The 17,765-nt window shown below is 39.8% G+C and overlaps 1 protein-coding gene across 2 annotated transcripts in view; it reads left to right on the top strand.

The window, feature by feature from the left end:
* Dpyd (dihydropyrimidine dehydrogenase) overlaps nucleotides 1-17,765 on the top strand; it is a 978,758-nt gene that overhangs the window by 674,388 nt on the left and 286,605 nt on the right. The window contains exon 17 of one of the 2 annotated variants that reach the window (XM_029563832.1): nucleotides 16,603-17,286. The exons of the other annotated variant lie outside the window; for it this stretch is intronic. Coding sequence (XP_029419692.1) covers nucleotides 16,603-16,614 — 12 coding nt within the window. The 3' untranslated portion in view covers nucleotides 16,615-17,286. Of the gene's footprint in view, nucleotides 1-16,602; nucleotides 17,287-17,765 lie in introns of those variants that run through there. 2 annotated transcript variants of the gene reach the window in all.

Below are 17,765 nucleotides of genomic sequence, written 5' to 3'. Positions count from 1 at the left end.
GGGGCGGGGGTGGGCGGGCGGGTGGCATGAAGACTCATTATAGATGGATTTACATACCACTGCCCTGAGGCAAATGCATGTATGTCTGCATTGTCAGTGCTGAGTGCTTGCTGCATGAACCAGACACCATCGCTGGTCCAAAGTGGAATGTTTTTCTATCAGACAAATCCACTAGACAGCACATTTTCTGCTCCACACACCTGTTCCTCCTTCAGCTCAATTTTCTCAGAAATGTTTAATAAGTGAAGAATACTGCATTTGTTCCTGAGTATTGTTTTATATGATCAGCATAAATGAAATATAAATATACATAGATATGTAAATATGTCCATATAAATATGTAATAAATATAAGCATACATAATAAATTTAAATATACATATGTAGTTAATCCAAAGTCATGAAGTTTATAAGCAGGCAAAACTATAATCTCTCCAAATACAGATAACATCTTACAAATGAACCGTGTGGATACAAAAAAAAAAAAATCTCACGTTGACCTTTCTACTTTGAATTGTTTCCTACAAAATGAAACTCCGTATAATACCTTACATGCTTCAGCAGTGTTAAGGAGTTAGTTTCTTTCTGTGTTTCTCCCATCATCCATCTGTGCCATCTTGATCATACTGCTTCCTCTCCTGAAGTACAGACTTCCATCTCTAAATTATAGGCTGTGAATGAAATGATCTCTAAAATTCCATGTAGCTTTAATGTTCTTTGAATGTGGATATTACAGACAGGAGGCTAATCAGTTATTTTTAAAACTCTCTAAAAAACAAGTCATTATGCTTTTTTTAAAAAAAAGTTCACATTTCCTTATTCTGCATAAATTTATCAATTTACATTTAGTCTTTGTATTAGTTACTTTTCTTTTGCCATTATAGAACATCATGACCAAGGCAAAGAATAGGAGGGATAGTTTAGTGTATTGGGTGTATGGTTCCAGAGGGATAAGAATCCATCATGGTGGAGAAGACATAGAGGGAGGCAGCTGAACAAAGAGCTGAGAGCTCACATCTTCAAGCATCTTCAAGCATGAGCATCAAGCAGAGAGACAGATACTGCAAGTGGGGCAAAGCTATGAACTCTCAAAACCCACGCCCCAGTGACATACTTTGTCCAGCAGGGCCACATCCCCTAATCCCCTAAAGCAATGCTACAAACTGACCAAGAGTTCAAATGAAGCTTATGGGGGATAGATAATTCTGATTCAAACAACGACATTCCACTCCATGACCTCCATAGGCTCATGACCATATCATAATGCAAAATGTATTTAGTCTAACTTCAAAAATCCCCATAGTCTTTCACAGTTTCAACACTGTTCAAAAATCCAAAGTTGTTTCTGTGGTAAGGTAATCTCTTTACTGTAACCCCTTGGAAAAGCAAAAAGTAAATTGAATACTTCTAATGTGCAATGGCATAGAATGCACATTCCCATTCCAAAAGGGAGAAATGGAGGCATATTGAGGAAATACCTAACCAAAGCAAGGCTGAAAATCAGCAACACAAATACCAAATCCTGGAGCCCCATGTCCAAGGTCTGGAACTTTAATACCAAAAGTCTTAAATGGCTAAGCACCTCCAGCTTTGATGCCTGCAACATTCATCACTCTATTAGGCTGGTTCTCTCCCTGTATGCAGCTCTCCTCGGCAGATATCTCACAGCTCTGGTATCTCTGACATCTTGGGGGTCTCTACTGCCAACCAGGCTTGACCTTCATAGTGTCACATGATGGCTTCTCTTGGCCTCTTGGCCTCCCTGCTATATGCTGCCTGATCTCAGCAGCTCACTGATAACACAGAGGAAGAGTCAATGACTCCCCTGCTCTTGCATCTTTGAAGCCTCTAAAGCCAACACCACATGAAGGATGCTGTCAGGTTCAGCTGGCCAGTTTGGGACAGACCTAGGCCCCCTTGGATCACATTTGCAGCTGCTTTTGTATGTTGTGATTTTTCTATGAGCAGAAAACTCATTAAGCTTTCTCCTTTCACAAATTGGAAGCTTAGCTGGATGGTGTCATGCCCTGAGGGTATTCTTCCCTTTGTTCAGTAGATTAAGATGTGTCTCCTTAATAGCTCTAATCTCCTTAACAATTAAACCCTCTCCAAGAACACCTTGCTTTGGTCAACTCATTCAGCTTCCTAGTGCACTTTTGCTCTCCAAACTGTACATTTTTTTTTCTTCTTTCTGTCCCACATGCCGTTTTTCATTGTAGCCACATCTGCACAATATTCACCATTAATAATCATGCCACCGATTTAACAGTAAGCTGCCTTGAATATCCTTTGCCAAAGAAATTAATCCTTCACTTTTAAATTTACCCTCAGGCAAGTTCTTAGACCTGAGGTAGACAGCAGTCAAATTCTTAGCAAACTATCTCAGTTTCTATTTAAGCCCCTGTTTCTACCTCCCTCTGGAACATCTTGAGCTGGGCCTTCACTAGAATGGCCTATTAAGTTCTGATTATAGCACTCAACTACTTTTCTAGTTCAAATTTACTAGGTCTTCCACATTCCTCCCAGTCAGGTTCTTCACAACAACAGCCCACTCTTGGGTACCAACTTCTATATTAGCTACTTTTCTGTTGGTGTGATAAAAACTAAGAGCAAAGCAATTTATAAAAGGAATAGTTTATTGGACTTACAGTTCTAGAAGGATAAGAATCCATCAGGAGACAATGAGAGCCAAAGCTGAGCACGCATATGTTCAACTAGGCAGAAGAAGCAGAGAGAGACAGACTGCAAGTGGGATGGGCTCTGAAAACTCAAAGCTCTCACAGGCACTACAGTGATGTGCTTCCTCCACCAAGGCCGTAGCTGTTAATCTTCCCAAGACAGAATCACCAATTAAGTGTTCAAAACGCTCTGAGTCTATGAGGGACTACTCTCATTCAAACCACCAGTCTCCTTTATCTTTGGGCAAGATCTTCAGTACATGCCTAAAACCAAGGGGAATATCAAAACTTATGTGTACTATATTTATTTCTACACATGCATACCTGTAATATGGTTTAATGTTTAAATCAAGCACAGTAAAAGATCAACCACAATGACCAATAATAAAGTAGAACAACTGTAGCAATGTAGTGTCATGAAAGGTGTTTGAAGCTTGACAATTGATTTACCCTGCATTTTCCATAGACTATGGTTGGCTGTGTCACTGAAACCATGAAAAGAGAAGCCATGGTAGATGGGAACCATTGCACTAATTGTTTTAACATCAACAAGAGGTGCTTACTCTTTGTGTATTTTAGTTTGTTTGATGTCACTTGTGTGGGATGTTAGCTTACCATGTGTCTGGTCCCAGGTTCAACCCCAACCTGGGACCCCAATAAAAATATAAAAATATATAATTAAAAGACTTAATTTGGTGTCATCACACAGGTCTGTGATCCCAGCTACTCAGGGCTCTGGGGTCAAAGGATTATGTGTTCAAGGCCATCACAGGCAATGTAAACAGACCCATAACAAACGTATGTATTATGAAAAAAAAAAAAAAAAAAAAAAAAAAAGAGGCAAATGAACATCAAAGTAGCGGTTTCTGTGATTGTAGTATCTCCTACTAATTCACAAAAATAAGACCTAGATCATCTCCATATGGGCCTGTTCTTCTATTGTTTTAATAATATTCCCCAAACCTTGATGCTGATGCAAAGCTGAAAATGTGGTCATGCTCTGCTTGTGTGCATTTCAAAGAGTCAAGGTTTTATTGCACTTGAAATTAAAAACACTACTCTGGCCTGCAAACTCTGAAGTGGACAGAGTGAGCATTTCAAGGGCATCATTTATTCTCCTTCCTTCCTTCCTTCCTTCCTTCCTTCCTTCCTTCCTTCCTTCCTTCCTTCCTTCCTTCCTTCTTTCCTTTCTTTCTTTCCTTTTCAAAGCTGAAACCCCATATGTTCTGGGACTCAAATATGGCCAATGGTTACCAGAGTTTGCATTTTAATTAGCATGTTAGCCTGAATGGAAAAAAGGCACTCAGAGTAGTTCCCAGTGTGGAAGCATCCTAGTGTCAGCATTAAATACTATTGTTAGTAACTGAAAATTCAGTGCAGGACCACATCAGCTCTGGGACTTTTCATAGTGGTGAATTCCCATTTCCCTCCATTGCCAAATGTATAAAAACCTAAGCAAACTTGAACCTACTAGTCACGTTCTATCTCCTGGGCATGAAGGAGTCTCTCTGTGTCTTAGCATGCAGATTTTAAAATGTCTACAAGCTGTTTAGGAAAACCTATTTCTTATAACATTTTATGCTTTATAATCAAAGTGAACTGAAGTAACATTTATAAAAAACAATTCAAATGGCATCTTTCGTGGGTTTTCCCCTCTTCCTAAATGGCGTGTTAGAAAATAACCCTCTCTCATCCTTTTAAAATTACACTGAAGTCTTTCACTTTCGTCCTGTGGAATCTTCTTGCCAAGTTCATAAGGATGCTGAGTAAGCCTTGAATAAATTGTGACTGTTGTTTTTCGTGCTTTTGAAGTGATTACCAACAACAAATGGATTTGATCAGTAGTTCTACCTCTTATTTCTTTTTGAGTAGTAGAAAGATAAATGACTTTTGAAGACAGGCAGCAGCAAGAAACTAGACATCTATTAGACTCCTCTGACGTGGCTTCTAGTGGATGTATTGACAAGTTAAATCTCACTCTCCACCATGGACTTCATCCACATGGCCTTTCTGTGTGTGTGTGTGTGTGTGTGTGTGTGTGTGTGTGTGTGTGCGTGTCTGTGTCTGTGTGTGTATGTGTACATGTGGGTATATGCATGTGTATGTGTGTGTGTACCTGTGTGTATGTGTGTGTGTAAGTGTACCTGTGTGTGCATGTGTGTATATGTCTGCATGTATACATGTGTATCTATGTATGTGTATGGGTACCCATGTATGTGTGTATATATATGTCTCTGTGTGTATATGTGTATACAGAAGGAAAATGTAACTCCTTAACACTGCTGTGTTTGTGTGTGTATGTGTATGTGTGTGTATGTATATGTGTATGTATGTAAATGTCTGTGTGTGCCTGTATACATGTGTGTGGAGGTCAGAGGACAAACTCATGTGTTGTTCCTGTGGTGCCGTCAAATTTTTTTCATAAAAGATCTCTCACTGTATCCAAGTAGACCAGGCTGACTGGCCTGTGAGCCCCAAGAATCCACCTGTCTCTACTTCTCCAGCACTAAGCGTTTTTTTAAAACATAGGTTCTGGGGATGGTACTTGAGTCCTTGTGCTTTGTGTTGCAAGCACTTTAGTGATTGAGCCATCAATCCATCTCCTATGTATCTTTTCTAACTCAGCTACTTGGCTGCCTACTTCACAGAACCACCATCAACTATCCAAAGGAAAATAGTTGACATGGGTTGCAAGTGTGGTGGGGTACAGGAAAAGATAGCTTATTCTAACTTATCCTCCACATAGAGAAATAAGAGACACGTTCCACAGAATGTCTCAGTACCACATACATAATATCATCCAAATGATAATCATTCAGAAAAAAAGAAGTTGTTCCCTGTTATTTTTCATACAAGCTGATTACTTCTTTTCCTTGAGTTAGTGATGTGGTGTGATGAAGCTTAGACTCATGGAACTGAGGAGAGCCATAAAGATTGCTCATGGCAACTACCTTATGTACAGGATAAGAACTGGGGACAGAAAAGCTGCTTGATCTTCCTTCACCTAAGGTAATCAAACCTTGTCATGGACTCTTCCCTGGTGCTCTATCCAGTGCTTCCCACTGTGTTATTTCAGTGTATCAAATCTCTAAGCAAATAGGAAACATCAGTACAGTGTCCAAGCTACTTCCCACTGTCTTTTTGCATACTATTATCCTTTCTGCCTGGAACCATACTTTGTCAACTAAATTATCCACATGCAAATCAGGTTTGTTTCTATGCCCAGATTCATGAACTGTAGCTTATCAATCAACTAAACTTTTCCTGAAGAAGGAGGAAGAATATGTGTGAAAGGCTTTAAAGGTAACCAAGAGCTTGTTCTTATTTGCATCTGTGGTGACTTAGAGTTTGGATCACTGCCAATGAGTTTGCATTCCTTATCTAATACTTTCAAGAAACTACAGTTGCTTAACCCTAGCCCTTACAGGTTTCCCACTGTTCCCTGGTTTCAATACCTTCATTAGAAGTGTGATTGCTAAAAACTGCATAACTATTTCAGCAAGGATCTTTTGGATGGAAATTTCCAGCATAACAGTATAATTGGAGGGAACTCTGTGCTAACTTCCAAGGAAGATCAAGGGGTTGAACAAAGGTGATGGTGCCTTTTAGCACCCAATGCATCGTGCTACCCCACTGGCCCTCCCTTTATTTACACATCCTCTGCACAGAATTTCTAAACACAGCTGGAGAGATGGTGTGGAGATTAAGAGCACTTGCTATGTAATCATGAGAACCAGATTTTGGATCCCAGAACCCTTGGAACAAGCTGCCCATCCCACACATGCCTCTAACCCAGGTCTGAAGAAGGAAGAGAATGGAGGGTTGCTGGGGCTTGCTGAGAAAATGTGAGCCACAACATCAGAGAGAGACCCTGCCTCAAAGGATGAAGCAGAAAGTGATAGAAGCTGACATGCAATGCCCTCCCCCAGCCTCCAAGCTTGCACAGGCAACTACCTGCACACATATGAGCATAATGCATACACTCCCCCCACAAAGACATACACACATATAAATAAATCTCAAAAAATAATTTCCAAACATTAATTGTTCAGCTCAATCTAAGCTTTCATTTTGGCTCAGGAAGACTTACACAGTGCTGTTTTCATGATGATTTAGCTAAGCAAGGATGAAAATGTTTAAAAGTTGTAAATCTTAAAATGTTCAGGATATTAAATGATTATTACTCCAGATAAGATTGCCCAAAGGGGTACTTTGACATTTCCCTTATGATCTGTTCTATGTTCAAACTTAATTTGCACAAACTTTATGCTTATGAAATAATAAAAAATCAAGGAAGAAAGAGGCTTTGTTTCTGTTTCAGCATGCCAACAATTTTCCATAAGACATTAACCACAGAATATTAGTCTTACCCTTGCCAGGGCACAGACGTCTGTCACTATGAAGAGAATCCAAAACCAAGTGTGAGGACTACATTGCCCCAGATGTGCAAGCCTTTCCCCTGGGAAATAAAGCCTTCCTCCAGCAGCTGGGTTAACAGACCCTGTGTCTCACATAGCACACTGTCCGGGGAGCTATGACTGATGCGCTGTTTGAATAAGGTCCCCATTAAGCATCTGTGAAGCGGACAATATAAAGATACCCCATGTAATGCCAAAAGCTGAGAAGTCTCTGTCTTCCTCAGAGCTGAAACTCAGGAACTCAGTTTGAGAAATCTAAAGGATTAAAGAAAGGAATAGAGGAGCCCCGCTGTTGGAAAATACAACCCACTGAAGCCAGAGTGACCTCTGGTTGGGAGAGCAAAGGAGATCGCTGCTGAGTTACATTTGCTTTTTGATAGTGGTCGGGTGGCAAATGAAACCTTTTCTGCTTTAGCGTTTTCATCCCTCTCATTTCATGTAAAGTTAGGCATGGTGTGCACACTTGGAATCCCAGAACTCAGGAGGCAGAGGCAGGAGGATCATTAGTCAGCTTGGGCTACATAGTGAATTTCTCTCTGTACAAGGTGGAATCTATACCGGGTACCATTACCAGGGCCAAGAAGCTGTGACTAGACAAGTCATAGGACCTAGAGGAAAACCTACTACAAATATTCTACTAAATGGACATAGTATTAAAATAGCTCCTAATGACTTATTGCTATACCCATAGAATAGCGCATCTCTCAACTTCCAACAGAGAAGGCAATTAACACAGAGACCCACAACTGATAAACATGCAAGGAGTAAAATACTCCAAGGGCATCTATATAATACCCCTGTCCCCAAGACTCAAGGTCTTTGTAGAAACAGGGGCAGAAAGATGGTAAGAGCCAGAGCTGGTGGATGACAAGGGAGCAGTGTTTTCTAGACAGCAGGGCAGTTACACATAGGAAGTCACAGCAGTTGTGGCAACATGCACAAAACCTGCTCAAGCTCAAGCCAGACAAATCCTAATGTGCAGGGGGAGGTTAGAGGAGCTATTGGTATTTGATAGCCAGAAGAGGAAAAGTCAGTTCTTTTTAAGAGTATGACTCCTGATATCTCAACCACAATCCAGGGCAGGTTCCATAACTAAGAGCATTCAGACAACACAAATTAACTCTGTGGGGGAAGAGACAAAGAACAAGAAATTGACAGGGTAGGGATGTGGGGGTAGATCTGGGAGGAGTTAAGGCAGGGATGGGAATATGATCAAAACACATTGTATGAAGTTCTCAAAGTGCAGAGGCACACTTACATACATGTAGGAAAAACACTCAAACATAAAACAAAAATAATAAAATGTTTTAAAAATATATTTTAAAAAACAAAAGGAGAGGATAAGTGTGGAGAGAAAAAGAGGTGGGGAGAGAGAGACCTCAGGTTTGGTGGCTTGTGGTGTTTAATCATACCGTAATCAGCATAGACACTTGGTCATTTGGACTGGAAAACTGGACCTTGAGCACTGTGATTTGACCAGCCAAATGTAGACTACTCTAGGCTGGAATGCAGTGAGTTTAGATCTTGGGAAGTCCTGTCACAAGGTCAGTGAAATCACTGAGTTCCACAAGAAACTTGAAGAAGGCCTGTGTAGTGTAAACTTATGGAAGAGCAAAATCTGAGGTGCTCACCCAACACATTGTTTTTATTGTCCTTGGGCTGTGATAATATTTAAGTGATTTCAGATAAATAATCAACTTGTTTATGTCTGGAATCAAAATGAAATGTTTGCATTGTGCTACATTAAGTTGCTCAACTTCTTATTTGATTTTAATTCCTTGCCATTTGCATAGACAGGGATGGTCCTGTCAGTGGCTAACGATAGTGATCTTGAAGAAGCCATTATATAATGGCAATATTTTGCCTAAAGCTAGTTTTCTATGGAGTTTTTAATTGTGGTTATTAATGTTTGTTAATGATATACAAATGACTGTGTCTTTTTAAAATGATAAATTTTTAGTACAAAGCAATGTTGTTTGAAGTGTCAGTTCAAAGTCAATGAGTGTTATTGCTTTTTATTGCCATCATACGGCACTAAGACGCATTGTATTTAGTAACGAATAGGTGTATTTACTGCTGAGTCATTGTAGAAGAAACAACTAAATGTATATTTTTAAATCTAATGTGGTTTTTAATGCACTTACCATTTGTTATATTCTAGAAAGAAGCAGCCAAAACATTTTAAAAGGTTTTAAAAATCATTCTCAAGTGGAAATGGCGCACAACAGAGCGAATCAGGAAAGTCTGGACAAATTCTGTTTTGACCATAGCATTAGAAGACTAAAAATGCTGTAGGCTAAGGTGAGAGAGACAGGAACAAGATGAGAAGATGGATGTGATCTTAGTCTATAATATCATAAAGACACGGGATACCACAATGTGACATCAGGCTGGCATATAACAATGTGGAGAAATAGAGACAATGTAGAAAACAAGATTACTAAGGTGTGAATAATAGCAATGAAATGGAACATCCAGTCATGGGTACAATTAACCTAGAGTACCCAGCAGCTGAATGATAGGACAGAGCTGTGTATCACGTCACCAAAAACATGACAGGAATGCATCATTGGACTAGAAAATTAGCAAGCACTCAGCAGATAATAGGTAGCAACAGAATTCTAGATAAGAGATAGGACAGAAAGACAAGTCAAGGGAAGGCATAAGGGCAAAGATTTGCAAAGACTTTAAAATTAAGGTACTTCTGAGAAAAAGCTTTTACCACTTCTGCTGATATGGAACTAATCTGTTTTTAAATATTTTTGTTGATTTGAGAATCAATAAATATCATACAATATATTTTGATCATATTCAGGTTCCCCTACCCCTTCATCCCACTCCACTACTCCCCCCATGACTTAAATACAGTTATAAGGTGGTTGGTTACACTCATAACATTAGTGCCACTATTGCACAAGGGGGTATATTTTGCCAAGATTATTATTGTACCTTACAGCATCTAGGCAAGGTTGATGATTACCTTCTCTGCCAGTAATATGCATTGTACATTCTGGTACTATGAAAGCTAGCCAGCAGAGATATTGCTTCTAGGTCAATACCTGCTTGATCTCTCCTTGTTTGTCCTGTGACTCAGGTATGTAGTGTCTTCAGCAACAGGGTTTTACCATCAAATTCTCCTGGGTAACCTAAGTGCAATGGCAATAGCCAGTTTTGTTTGCAGATCTGTGGAATTTCTCTGTCCCACAACTCCAAAAGAGAGTCTATTCCTAGCATTGTGTTTTTCATTCAGGCTATTGAACCCCTATTAAAGGGTAACTACATTTAAACCCTTTTTATATTATATACAAATATATTGAAAGAAGACAAATTGGGTCAAGTAGCTAAACAGTTCATGAATGGTGAAACACAAATGGCTGAGATATATATATATATATATATATATATATATGATCTTTTTGAGACAGAGTCTTCCTGTAGCCCCAGCTGGCCTTGAACACACAAAGATCTGCCTGTCTCTGCTTCCCAAGAGCTGGAATTAAAGGTGTGCACCACCATGCCCAGCTCAAGTATTTTTTTTTTAAATGTTCAACATTTTTAACCATCAGAAAAATTCAAATTAAAACTTCTTTGAGATGTCATCTTACTCCAGTCAGAATGGATAAAATCCAAAACAAAACAAAACAAAACCCCCAAAGATGTGGGTGAAGGGGAATACTTATTCACTGTTCTTGGAAGTGCAAACTGGTGCAGCCATTAGGCAAATCAGACTCAGTATGGATGTTCCTCAAAAGACTAAAAATATATCTCTCAGGTGATCCAGAAAGACAAACATTGCATGTTCTCTGTTGTAATAGGATACTAGTTTTCCATAGCAATCATTTAGATAGGTGTATTTTAATTGGAAAATTCTTAGAGACAATTCTTAGGCTATGGGGATTGGTTCATGGGTGGGGAGATAGAATGCAGTGATATAAATGGCAAAGAGGAATAATGGATAGGAGGGGTTTAAGGGGATGGTGAATGGGAGAGGAGGGCAGAGCAGGGGTTAAGAGAAGAGATAGCTAACACTAAAGGCCTTTAGAAAGAGTTATATGGAAACCTAATATAGAAGCTTCTTTCAATCACTGGACAGCTTCAAGATGGGGCAGGTAAGCCACATGAGGGAGAAGGGACAAGGATTTGCCTAACCAGAGAAGGAAACAATGGCTCTATATGAAATGTAAGTTCAGAAAAATAGATTTATTAAAATCATCATCCTTTGTAACTTGGGAATAGTAGACAAAGTTCTAGACTCCATGAGTTTTGTCACCAGTGTTAGGCAGCCACATTCTCAGAGAACCATTACAACTCCCCAGATGAACAGGACGGGTGCTTAGGAGAACCACCAGTTTCCCACAGGCATGAGGTCAGTCTTAACTTTGATCTTATTACAAGGACCTTAATGGCAATCAAATCTGTGCTTAATTTTGCCTCAGTTTTCTCACCAACCTATCGTTTTATTAAACGGCAATGTGCTTGATAAATCTATATACTGTACAAACACTTATGTTTGAAGAGAAATCAATTCAAAGCATGACTTGCAGGCTTAGAAACTTCGAGATGCTATAAACACCTTCTGTGCTTTCTTCGTGGTATTTGCTGGTCATTTATCCTGGGGTCGATGGCTTTGCTGTTTACACTTCACTCCTGCTTGTTGCTACTGGCTGTACTGGGCACTGTGAGCTCTCATAGATCAGGCTACAGATCCCTCTAGATTGGCCGCATAGTCACTATTTATTAGAAAGAGACACACAAAGGTTCTTATTTTTCTCTTTATTTGTAAAATTTCTAACCCTTCATCAACTAAACAGAAATCCCTATTGCTAGTTGACCTTTGCCAACTCTTTTCTTTGCTTGAATACACTTCGAAGTGTGTGACAGTATGTAGGCCCACCATGCCCATGTTTCCCGTGGCTATGTTTTCATTTCATGGGAGAGCACATCAACAGAGAAACGACAACATCACTTCACGTCTCCTTCCTCTGTTCACTCCTGATTTGCTTCAACGTTCTATTTCTTATATTTCAGACTTTTAAAGATTAGCCTTTTTATTTAGGATGAATGTGTTCTAGAGTCCTCACAACCATTTATAAAGCTTCTAATATTACATTGGTTTCATTCATTCAGCGAATACTTAGACTATCTGCCATGAAATGTGATAGCAAGCCCAGGACATATGTGTTCTCAGAGAGCATCCAGCTAAGAGAACAGACACATGTTGGTAGAAGAACCCACAAACTGAAGTGAAATTGAGAGGGTAATTATAGTATACTGGTCCAGGACACCTGAGGAGCATGTGATGCGAAGTTTCTGTCCCACACTGAAAGGTAATGATTATTTGACAAAGTTGAGCTGATAACTGAATTATTTACAGAAGTCTTGACTTAGTGAAATGACAAGCATTGGTTATAGCATTACAGACAAGGGAAGAGCACAGCAGCATAGACCTTCAGTCCTAGCTATCAAGAGGCTGAGGCAGAATCACAAATACAAGGTCTACTTAGGCTACAGAGTGAGTTCAAGGCTAGGCTGGGCAACTTAATTAGACCCTGTTTCTAAAATAGGAAACAAAAATGTTTGGGAATACTCAGTGATAGAGTGCTTGTCTAATGTGTATGGGGCCCTTGGTTTAATTCCCAGTACCACAGAAATAGATGATAGATAGGTTGACAGATAGATGATAGATAAACAGATAGATAGATACATTGATGGTTTGAATGAAAATGTCCCCCATAAGCTCCAAGTATTTGGACATTGTGTCCCCAGTTGGTGGCAATGTTTTAGACACTGTAGAAGGTATGGCCATGCTGAAGGAAGCACGTCATTGGGGGTGGGCTTAGAGAGTTCTTAAGCCTTGCAGGATCTCCAGTCACTCTCTGCTTCCTGTACCTGCTTCAAGATATGTGTGCTCCTCCCCTCCAACCACCTCTGCCACCGTGCCTCCCTGCCATGATAGACTCTTGCCCCCTTGGAACTGTAAGCTAAATAAACCCTTCCTTTTATAAGTTCACTTGGTTGTGGTGTTTTCTATCACAGAAACAGAAAAGTAACTAGTACAGTAATATTATTTTAAAGAAGCTTAGCAAAGAAAGACTAATAACAAGAGTTTGCAGACCAAAAGTTGACTCTGGAGAGAAAAACATAGGAGTATGTGAAACATCATACATCAGGCAGAATAAACATTTTAATCTTACCCAAATGCAATGGAAAGCTATTAAAAGATTTAGGTGTATGTGTACACATGTGAACATGTGTGTGTTCACATATCTCTGGATTGGTGGGGGGATGATATTGATGAGAATACCATTAGATTCATTTTGAGGAAGTAACGGAACATGAGTAAACAAGGTATGAGTCCCATGTGGTAGTTTGTTAACAAACAATAGAGCTCCGTTGCCTTGATTAGAAGATATGGTGGTAAGATAGAACAACGGGCATGCTAAAGATGAGGAATAGAGGCCACAACATTTGAGGGTGGTTGAATGTACTTCATAAGGAAAAAGTCAGTGGTAAGACAATGCTTAACTTTCTGGCTTGTAAAGATACAAGAGCTTTGGTGTTGTAAATGAAGATGGACATAAGAGCTGATATAGCTGCCCAGATAAGTTTGAAGCTGACTCCAAAATTTTCTTGATCATGGTAGCAGATGATGTCTTCTGCACTCGTCGTCTGCCTCCCTCTCCTTTGCCTCACGATGGCTTGCTCTGATTTTGTATATGCAGTAACCTGGCCTCACACAAATCCAGGATTCTGAATTACAGGTCTCAGGAGATCTTCCGTTTCCACCGCTGAACCACCCACTGATATTTATGATTCTGGTATTTTCCTTATATTCTTTCCAACTTTGTCACTGTGCTCATTTTGAATATTTTTTCTTGAAAGGGAATGTTCTTATTTTAGGCAGTTTAAAACTCAGAGTTAAAATGTAAAAGATTCTGGGCCAAGGATAGAACTCAAATGTGGAATACTTGCCTAGCATGTGTGAAGCCCTAGGTTCAATACCCAGCATTACAAAAACAGAAACAAGACAACAACCAAAACACACAAAACTCTGTATCTCTGTAAAATAAAGGCCATAAGTAACAAGCCCATGGCTAATAAATACTCAATGGTGAAAAACTAAAACCAATTTCTTTAAGATAAGGAGAAAGGCACAAATGCCTGCCCTAATTATTTCTACTCTATTAGTAGCCTTTGCTATAGCAAGCAAGAGAAAAAAGTAAAAGGAATTCAAATGGGTACCAAGTTAAATTGTACTGACTGCTGAACACATGATCTTTTAATTTTTTAAATATATGTCTATGAGTGTATTGCTTGCTTGTGTGTAAGTGCACCTGTGTCATGCAGTGTCCACAGAGGTCAGAAGAGGGTGTTGGATTCCCCTGGAACTGGAGTTATGGATGATTGTTAGTTGCCCTATGGGTGCTGGGAATCAAACCTGGGTCCTCTGCAAGAGCAGCCAGTGCTCTGAACCACTGAGCATCTCTCCGGCCTCTGAAAACATGATCTTATATATACAGGAACACCAAAGATTCCACACCAAGAAACACCATTAGATAAATAAAAATAGTACAGTTGCAGGATCAAAATCAACATACCCCTAATCAGCAGCATTTCTATATACTAACAGCACGGTATCCTGTGCAGATATCAAGAGCACAGTCCACTTAAAAGAGCTACAGAAAACATTTTAAGATGTGGGAATAAATACCAGCAAGGATATAAAAGAATAGTACAGTGAAATCTATCAACTGTTGATAAGAAATTGAAGACACAAATAAGTGAAAATAGCTTGTGGTCATGGACTAGAATTAATATTGTGAAAATGTCCTTACTACTCAAAACAAGCTACAGATTCAATGTGATCCCTATTGAAAGTCTACTGTTGGGGCTAGAATATACCTCAGCTGCTAGAGTGCTTGTTTAGTATGCACAAAGACCTGGGTTCGATCCCCAGCACTACATAAAATGGTCACAGTAGCATATGCCTGTAATTCTAGCCCTTAGAAGGTAGAGGCAGGAGGATCAGGAATTCTTTGCTATTTTCCATCCTTTGCTACTTAAAGAGTACAGGGTTGTGCTGGGTATATGAGACCCTATCTGGATACAAACAAACAAACAAACAAACAAAGAAATTAAATAAATTTAAAAAAATATTAAACTTACCACATGTTCATTAATTTTATAGGGATGATAGATACAGGATAAAATGAAAGACATATTTTTCCAGTAGATGGTAAATAAAGACCTACTTTTCTTAGAAAATAACTGCATTGAAAACATGGTTGCCGTGATATACATATCCCAAGCTAAACTGATAGATGCTTTCTGTGAGGAACAAGACGAGTTTATTCTGTCAGCTCTCGTGTGTTCTGTGGCAGGTGTTTCTACATATATGTGGAATCATAATTTCTCTTCCATTAACTCCATGCCTTGCACCTCCGTGACTTACTCCTTGAATCTACAGACATTAACATGATTCTGGCACATGGCAGGTGCTTAGCAGGTAAGGTTTGGTCAGGCTAATGAGTGAATAAGTGAGTGAATTAAAGATGTACAAGTGTCTTTTGTGCCCATGTCAATGGGAAGACCCTGTGCAGGGCTGTTATTGACTGGGACTGATTTCTTTAAGCAGTCTGGATCTATTCTAAATAAGGAACTTGGCATTTCCAATCATTTTTCTTTCTCTATATCTTTAGGACCTGTTCTCATTTTTTCACTCTTTCTCTGACAACTGTTTTATGTTTCTCATGTTTGAGTTCTTCAGTGTGTCTGGAACCTATCTGAAATATATTCATCTAGAAGTACATTCTGATATGTGCATGCTATTCACAAGTCCCCGTACCCTGGCAGGAGTTTATTTTCTCACATATTCCAGCTATAATTTTTTTAATTACATTTATGTTAGTATGCATGAATGTATGTATCTATGGATGTGCATGCACACAGTCATGTGCATGCGCCAGGGTCAGGATATGCATGTGGAGGTCAGAGGACAACTTGCAACAGCTAGTTCTCTCCTTCCATGTGGGTTCCAGGGATTGAATTCAGATTATTGCGCCTGGCAGCAAGTGTCTTTACCTGCTGATCAGTCATGCTGCCCCCAGATATCCCATCTTTGAAACTTGATAACCACTTTTGATACATATAATGGAGGGGAGAGGGGTAGAAAGGTTAGGCATTAAAATGGAAGACTATGACTTGTCCCAAAACATATTATCCTATGATTTCTATACCCTGGCCTAAGAGAAGAGAAAGAAAATGCACTGCCCAGCCTGGCCTCCAGGGTAATTAACAGACGCAGTTTTCAGTTGTACACACCCATCCCCACAGCGGCAGCTGTTCTAGTTCACAGATGCCTGTGATGGTCCTATTTCACAGGAAGAACAGGTACAACAGCCAATGCCTACCATATCATACTGCTGACCAGGCTTTGACCCCAGAGCTACTTATTTAACTCTCCCTGTGAGTCCATGATTTAGTTATCATTTTACTCTTCTTTTACAGATTGGGAATTAGAGGCAAAATGAAAGTGTAACACAGCAGGCTCACATGGAAAGTGAGTAGCAGCACTGAGCTGCAGATCCTGACCTGTCTGGGCTCATGGACCTGAGCTCCTGACCTTCTCAGGAAGAAATGGAAAAGAAGTGATTCCCTGCCCTATCAACTGTGCAGATTCCGATTCTATACACTTATCTGATCTGTTAGAACGGGGTTCCCCTGTGTGTGTGTGTGTGTGTGTGTGTGTGTGTGTGTGTAAGCACATATGAACATGTGTACACACATGTGAAAACTGGAAATCAACCTTGGGTGTCGTTTGTCAGGAGCTGTCCATCTTGTTCTTTGTGACAAGTTTGTCACTGGTTCCAGAGGCTCTCTGACTAGCCTATGCTGGGTGACCAAGGAGCCCCTGGGATCCTCCTGCCTTTGCCTCCCCAGTGCTCTGGTTGCAAGCATGCAATCACACCCAGCTTCTTAGGTGTTGCTGGAGACTGAACTCAGGTCCTCATGCTTGCAGGGTTAGCTCTTGAAGAACTGCACCATCTCCCCCTCTGTACACATGCCCTAATAAGGCATATCTGCTTGTAGATAGTGGTACTGGGCTTGAGAAGCCATGAAGGCTCCTCTCTGGGACTGGAGGTGTAGCTCAATGGTATAGTGCTTGCATGGTAAGTGTGCAGCCATGACCGTGATCCCTAACACTAATAAATGAAATATAAACTTTTATGTATGACAACTATTGACTGCAAAGGCCACTTTCTTGAAAGTTATTGATAAAAAACAATTTGGAAAGTCTTTTTCTGAAAATACGATTTCAATCATTTTCTGAACACCAACTCATTTCAAAAGAGAACTTCTGGGTCAGCATAAACCTAATGGCTTGAGTTTGATCCCTGGAACCCATGAGGTAAGGGAAGAACTGAATACTGAAAGTTGTCGTCTGAGCTCTACGTGTATGCCTTGGTAGGAAGGCACACAGTCACCCATGCACATATCACACCCTCAACCACACATGCCTAGTAAAGAGCAATTAAAATTTAAACATAGAATTTCTAGCATTTAAAACAATTTTTAGATCTGGCCAAAATATAATGGCTTTTAAAATTATGGCTATAAATTATCAAAGTCTGATTTTATTTTTCAAATACCCCCCTTCCACCAAGGAGGAA

The sequence above is a fragment of the Nannospalax galili genome, unplaced genomic scaffold (genome assembly GCF_000622305.1).
Source record: "Nannospalax galili isolate Female #2095 unplaced genomic scaffold, S.galili_v1.0 scaffold255, whole genome shotgun sequence".
NCBI classification, from domain to species: Eukaryota; Metazoa; Chordata; class Mammalia; order Rodentia; family Spalacidae; genus Nannospalax; species Nannospalax galili.
The sequence above is the reverse complement of the archived record's forward strand: the minus strand, read 5'-3'. Positions and strand labels throughout refer to the sequence as shown.